Here is a 7,814-nt window from a genome sequence, read left to right as displayed (position 1 = left end):
ATGTGACTAACGAACAAAAAGCAGCCCGAAAATGACCCAAAAATCTATAGGAAATGATCCAAAATTTACAGCAAGTCACCCGGAAATGCCCTAAAACTATCAGAAAGCAGGCAATGAACAGAAATCAGCCCGGAAATTACCTGAAAAATCCACTAAAATGATGCAAAATTCCTAGAAAGTGACCCGTAGGTAACTAGCAGTGGACGCTGGCATTAAATTATCATTACATCAACACAAGGATATTAAAAATGAAGACAAGGGTGTCAGACTCGGGTTGGTTCGCGGGCCGCGTTAACGTCAACTCGATTTCATGTGGGCTGGACCATTTTAGATATAATATTTAGATTTTTTTAAAATAAATGGATTAAAAGAACTGGATTAAAAGCCCTGAATATTCAGTTTTTATAGATCTAAAACAATGTTTATTTTAGCTTTTTTAAATATATTTTTAGATTTTACAAAATGATTTTTGAACTAAAAACACAGAAAAAATGGATTTAAAAAATTAATTATTGATTTAAAAGGGGGAAAATCAGGAAATTTAATATACATTTATACTCTTCATTTGAATTTGATCCTAAAACAGAAAGTCGGCACTCATCATTTACTTTCTCGGGCCACACAAAATGATGCGGCGGGCCAGATTTGGCCCCCGGGCCGCCACTTTGACACATGTGATCTAATACAATAGACATCTCATATCTAATGTGTTTTTTTTTTGTCCCGTATAGCAAAGAATTTGAAAGATAGTCCGAAAGCGAGAGTGCAAGTGGCTTTATGGTTGAATTAAGCCGAAGACAATGCTCCCTCTTTAGTGTCTTTTTAACGATGGCCCCCTTCACTTGTGGTGGTGGGCTCGCGATTTCGCAGACCGTTTGGAGGGCCCAGTCAAATTGATCTGACCTCTTTTGTCCGGGCTTCTGCTTCAATTGCATCTAGTCTGCCATTAACGCCACTCTTTACACGTCGAAGCGCCTCATACGGAGCTTCGTGCCTGTCCTCGTGTCGCATGGCTACCGTATGTAAATAAGGCCTGGCGGGCATCGTAAATTTGACGCTACGGTCAAAGCGCTTTCGGGGGATTGTCTGACTCGTTGCATGTCTACGACATCACTTTTACTTCACTTTCGCTTTGTCGCTAATGTGTTCAAATTACAATGAAAAATCATGCATGTTGTTCATAATTCATCTCTGGAATACTTGTAATACTATTAGTACATTTGACGCAGATGTTATTTAAGAAATTTGTCGTTTTCTGATGGCGGTCCGTTGGATTAGTGGTTTACATGTCGGTCCGTTGGATTAGTGGTTTACATGTCGGTCCGTTGGATTAGTGGTTTATATGTCGGTCTTGCAGTCGTGGGGCCGAGGGTTCGATCCCAGGTTCTTCCCAATACAAGTAAGGGTTTTCTCCAGGTACTTAAAGTAGGATCACCCCTATTATTACTATCATACTTAATGTTTTTGCACCTATACAGAAATACAAGTACACAAATGCAATTATCGAGAGGTGTAATTTCTAAATATTATGTATGTATTGAAAAATTGTAAATACTTTTAATACTGTACTCACAGCAAAAATAGTTATTTAATTTTAGTTCATTTTTCGGGGCTAAAATGCTAGTTATGTCCACCAATAAGTTCACCTGGCCACCTACATATACAAATAAATATAAATATACACATACACATACACAAACACATACACATACACACACATACATATACAGATACAGATACATATACATATACACATACAGATACATATACATATACACATACACATACACATACACATACATATATATTTAGAGTTCATAAACGTATATATATATATTGTTTTGGATGACATTTTTTGCAAAACCATAGAGATAGTAATTAAAAAAAACTTGCCAATCCTCAATTTGATTGGTCATGTCTAGAAATCAAGTTTTAACATTTCAGTTAACTCAGCTTTTACATGCAACTTAACACTTTTTGGTTGATGTATTGTGGGTCATCTGGGATGTTTGAGGGAGGGTCTCGGTTGGATGGGGCGGGGGGGCTAAATGTGGGTGTGGGAAGGTTCAACGGGGATTGTACGACAGCATGTGTGTGTCCGTGCATGTGTGTGCGTGTGTGTATATATGTGTTAGGGGGTGAACATGTGTGCCCTCTGCAATTGGCTGTGCCTCTAAGTGTCTCATTATGCGACTTATTGTTCCTTTGTTGCGCTGCTGGTATAAAAAGAGGCCGGTGGGCTCAGAGGATGACACTTTACACGTAGCGCTCATAAGATTGACAAAAAGGGGGAAGGTGAGACGTTACGAGGAAAACACACGCCAATCCGGGGAGAACTGGAAAGAATTTGAAAAAGAGGCCGCCCATTTTTTTTTAATTTTGCCGCCGCTACGTTCTTTTCAAATTTTGAAATGGATTCGGACGCCGGTTCCACCTGCAGCCGCTCCTCGTCTCCGGACCTGATCGTGGACGACTCGGCGGGGAACTTCTTCTCCAACAAGATGTTTCAGACGTACTGCCAAGAAAGCCCGTCCAACGGGGAGGCCGACCAGAGCGGCGGTTGCGACGGCGGTTGCAACGCCGGCAAATCCAAAACCAGAACCCCGCTCAACAAGGATGAAGTCCAGGACCTGAGACTCAAAGTCAACAGCCGCGAGAGGAAGAGGATGCACGATTTGAATCAGGCCATGGACGGCTTGCGAGAGGTCATGCCTTACGCCCACGGCCCGTCCGTGCGCAAGTTGTCCAAAATCTCCACCTTGCTCCTTGCCCGAAACTACATCCTCATGCTGTCCAGTTCTCTGGAGGAGATGAAAAAGTTGGTCGGGGACGTCTACGGTGCCAACCAGAGTCGCGCCAACATCCCCGCCGTGTCGGCGCACCTGTCCCTGCACCCTCTGGCCCAATCCCTGCACTCCCTGCATCATTCCTCCGGCACGGGGACGACGACGGCGACGGCGCTCCCGGCCGCACGCTCGCCGTCCTCCGCCAACTTTCTGGGCTTCCACGCTCCTCCTGTCCAGGGCCTTACGAAAGAGCCCCTTCACCTGATTGGCTCGTACAGGCATTTCCCCGGCATGGCCTGCCCGTGCGCCCTCTGCCAAACTTTGCCCACGCCGACCTCTTCGTTGCACAGCTTGGCCATGAACAAATAAGTGAAGAAAGAAGATGTCCAAACATCAGAGCCCATTTGTACATATTGTACATACATTTTCTATCATGCAAATTGCTGCTATTTTTTGTTGTTGTTGTTGTTGACTAGTCTCTTCCGTATTGCTTTAAGACAGGGGTCGGGAACCTTTTTGACCAAGAGAGCCATAAACAATTCATATTTTCTAATGTTATTCCTTGAGAGCCATACTCCGAATTTAAAAGTCAAAATACATGTAAATGGGTGTCTTTTATTTTAGTAATTTCACCACTTTTAAAGTGGAAAAAAAAGAATACTTTTGACAACATTCTTATGCAGTTGCTAATCAATGAGAGTATGCATTCTAGCAGAGTTTCATGCAAAAAAAGAAGACTAAAGCAGCACTGGACGTAGTATCTCAGTTCTGTCACCAGCGGCTTCCATATTTTAGCTCACAGGTTAGCGAAGAGCCAGATGCACCCATCGAAAGAGCCACATGTGGCTCCCGAGCCATAGGTTCCCTACCCCTGCTTTAAGAGAACTATTCTAAATGCACAAGAGACTTTATCAGAGTAGCCAATACTGTAATTTATCCGGAAAATGAAGAAACACTGGCAAAAAATGTATGGAGTGTGTGCGTGTGTTTTCATAATGGATGTCTATTTTTTTATAAATTAAATTTGCCATGAGTCTAATGATTGAGTCTTGCGTGCGGATACTTTTGTCTTTTATGTTAACACTTACTCAATGTTTAGGAAAAGTGGAGTTGCAAAAAGAAAAACAGCAAAAATGGTCGTCAAAATGACAAAGAAAAGGCCACGATGGGACAAGATCGGGAGTGAGAGGATCGGTCGCTCACCAGCTTGGGAGCGACCTCTCGGAAAAGGGACAGAAGGGCGACACAATGCCAGCGTGCAGAAGCTCAACGTGATGTTGGTGAGCCGGGGGACCATCAATCTTTACCTCAACAGGGTGTAGCAGATGAAAGGAGCACGCAGGCGCCAGGATGGCGCCTCGCTTTTGTGTGCCACAGGCCAGGGACGAGGCTACGTCCTTTAGGACTACTATTTGTCACTGTCTCAAAATGGCCTTTTTTTAAAAATCGCCACACAAAGGGCAACTTGCACCATAGGGCAAAAAAGTGCTTCGTTTGTCCCCCACAAAAATATATATATATATATATATATATATATTTTTGGTGTGTGGGGGACAAACAAAGCACTTTTTTGCCCTATGGTGCATATGCATATATATATATATATATATATATATATATATATATATATATATATATATACATATACACATATATATACATATATGTGTATATACATATATATATACACATATACACATATATATATATATATACATATATGTGTATATACATATATATATATACATATATATATACATATATATATATTTATATATATATATATATATATGTGTATATATGTATAAAAGGACATTAGATATATAAAATTCACATCCCAATTCACAGATCAATCCCAATACTAAACTTTAAGACGATGATCGTGATTCATTTTAGAAAAATAAAGAAACAAAGGTACATTTATATTAATTTATTTTTCACTTAGTACAAACGTTTTTTTTTTAACAACATATGGCTTTTATTATAACATTTTCTTTGTTTTTAGTGCAAACCTGCTTAAATGTAGGATTCTAATTAAGGAGAAAATAAAAGTAATAAGACTAAATATTATTTATAATTCAAGTTAGAACTTGAATCATAAATAATTGAAGTAAATCACTGTTTGTGTTGGCATTTAAACTTAAAATGTTAGCATTTTAGCTTTCAATTCTTTGAAAAGGAACACGACTCGTATCATTATTTCAGCATATTGTGAGACACGGCTGCTGCGTGCTGCCCCCTAGAGGATTGGAGTGGTAGCATTTTTCATTTCCAGCAAAAACACACTTGTAAAGATCATTCCAGATGGATTTTGATCCGAAAATGACATAACGTCATTATCACAGACTGCATTTTTTTTGGAACATCCTCAACACAAACTATATTTTAGCACCCTCATTTGCCAAACCCATTTGTCTAATAAGCACGCACTTGATCAGAGGCCCAAGTCGCCGCCAGAGCGCTAATCCGCCCGATCGCCGCCAAGACGATTGGGGCAATCAAGCCCACAATGAGTGGCCTTCACTTAGCAACAAATCAAGCGTGTAAAATACACGCTTCTCCTCCCACGGCCGACAGCCGAGCTGCGGATCGGCCCAGAAATGAAGAGATGTACTAACTCATTCTCAGCCACCTTCCACTCGGTCCTCCTCCCTCTCTCGAGAGCCCTTTGAATGGGCCGGAACAATGGCCGTGCGTGGGACACAAAGGCCGGGGGTGTCGGAGCTCTCGTGCCTGAGACACGGGCCCCCTCCATTCAATCTACATTTCATCATGGTAACAAGCGCTGTCAGGGCAAAAAGCCCGACACCCCGGCTCGCCACAAAGGCGGTTAGCGCTAATATATGAGGCCATTGACACGCTAAGGAGCCCCCCGTCCGGGCCGGGGAATTGTCAGCTGTGGGACGTCTCGGTGGGGGGAGGCAGCTGCCGGCCAAACTAAGCGCCGCCGGAGCTTCTGGCGTGGGGACCGCCGTGGCCGCGTCATCTGCTGCCCGATTCCCTCGACGCCCTCCGGGGACCCCCCCTTTTATCGGGGGCACAGGTGGGAACGGGAAGCCAGCCACATTGCCCAGATTAGCGGCGGCCGGCCTCCCTCTGGTCAAGGTGGATAATTGGACACGTCGACTGGCGCAAAAGCTGGTGTTTCCCGATCGGCGGCAGATGGCGTCGAGCCACGGCGTGGCATCGGCAATCTGCGCCACGTAATGGATATCCTGCTTGAATCGTGCAATATGGCCGAGTACTCTGTGGGCCGCCGCAATCGGGAAATCGATGTTAAGCTGCGGCTTTTCCTCATAATGATGAATAACTGACTGACTCAAGAAAAAATGGATTTCATTTTCAAATCATGTCAAATTGGGACTTGGAATACAGGAAAAATTGAGCAAAAGTGGAACGTGAGCAAAGAACGTTTCAAGTCCAACCACCCTACAATCTTATAATATTAATGCAATACTTACAAATTCATTCATTTTCTGAATTGCTTTATCCTCTCTAGGGTTGCAGGGGGTGCCGGAGCCTATCCCAGCTGACTTCGGGCACCTGAATTGGTGGCCAGACAATCGCAGGGCACCAGGAGACAAAGGACAACCAACCATAGGTAAGTTTGGCAATTAAATTTTCAACCCACGAGCCTAGCATGCATGTTTTTGGAATGTGGGAGGAAACCAGAGTACCTGGAAAAAACCCACGCAGGCCTGGGGAGATCATAAAAAATTCTAGTGGATTGACCAGGATTTGAACCCAAGACCCCAGAACTGTGAGGCCAACACACTAACCACTCATCCACCGGGCCATCCGGTCCTAAAAAATATTATATGATATCTTCGTTTCATAAGGTATGTCTCCTAACCTCTGCCGATTATGGTATATTATAAAGGTTCCAAAAGTTCTCTCATAATGAAATATTTCATGAAAATGGGACTCGTGAACAGCAGTCATTAATTCCGTGATACCGTTGACAGATGGATCGTTAACTGGTTCAGATTGTGATCACTAGAGAAGCACTTGTCTCATTTGGCATATTCAACCTGCATTGACAGAGTTAATTGGAAGGCAAAAAAGAAAAGAAAAAAAACACGCAAGGCAATAGAGAGACCGGACAAAAGGATACATATTGCCGGACATATGCACACATGGTGGAGCGTCTGGACCAAGGCAGTGTCCAATTAAGTGACAACACATTTCCAGGGCATTGTTGTCTGTTTTTTTTTAATTTTAATTATCCTTATTTTGCCAACAGCCCCCCCTACCACTACCACACATACACACACATACACAAACACAAATACTAATGAGTAGAGAGCCCAGCTGTTGGGGGTCAGGACACCCCTACACACACGCTCACCTGCACACACACACACAAACACACACACACACACACACACACACGCACACGCACACGCACACGCACACACACACACGAGACACGTGTGTTTGTTAATTCAAAGGACACTGACCTAAACTTGTGTATACACATCAAATGGACACGTCTTCTTTTCATCAACCAGCGTAGTTTATTTTGGAAATAAAATTGAATTTATTTTCATTATACAAGTATAATGACATTTATAGTCTCACCACAAAGTACACAATAACAACAACGAAAAACTGACAAATAAAGAATCAATAAATAATAACAAAAACTCATGAATAAGTCACCATAATAAGTCAACAACATTAATAAGTAGGGAAGTGCACAAATAACAAATAATAATAGTAATACTAATAATAATAACAATACATCAATATATAAGTAGTAAATAAACTGTCATTATGAAAATATATATATATATCTCTTGCTACCCAAGACATACCGCTTGATTTTCGCAAAGGCCGGAAATTCTTCGTCTTTTAGCTTTATTTTGAAATTTGATTTTCTTCGGTCGCTGTAGAAATCGGGCAATGACGACATCGGATATAAATTGACCCACGAAGTAAAAACAACAAAAATAACCTTGATATATACAGAAGAAATGAAAATGGATTAAAATATCTGCTGTAAAATATATTAGTATAAAATTATGC

At 42.0% G+C, this 7,814-nt stretch overlaps 1 protein-coding gene across 1 annotated transcript; it reads left to right on the top strand.

Moving 5' to 3' along the window:
• Window positions 1-2,411: 2,411 nt before the first annotated feature.
• olig4 (oligodendrocyte transcription factor 4) lies at window positions 2,412-3,177 on the top strand. The gene has a single exon (XM_077621650.1). The coding sequence runs from the start codon at window positions 2,412-2,414 to the stop codon at window positions 3,153-3,155; it is 744 nt and encodes a 247-aa protein (XP_077477776.1). The 3' UTR covers window positions 3,156-3,177.
• The last annotated feature ends 4,637 nt before the right edge of the window (window positions 3,178-7,814 follow it).

This window comes from Stigmatopora argus, chromosome 15 (genome assembly GCF_051989625.1).
Source record: "Stigmatopora argus isolate UIUO_Sarg chromosome 15, RoL_Sarg_1.0, whole genome shotgun sequence".
In the NCBI taxonomy this organism is placed as follows: domain Eukaryota; kingdom Metazoa; phylum Chordata; class Actinopteri; order Syngnathiformes; family Syngnathidae; genus Stigmatopora; species Stigmatopora argus.
Note: the sequence above shows the minus strand (reverse complement) of the source record. Positions and strands in the feature narration are given on the sequence as shown.

What these genes read in the sequence shown, in the direction of transcription:
- olig4 (XM_077621650.1), top strand. Translation starts at nt 2,412, where the DNA reads ATGGATTCGGACGCCGGTTCCACCTGCAGCCGCTCCTCGTCTCCGGAC.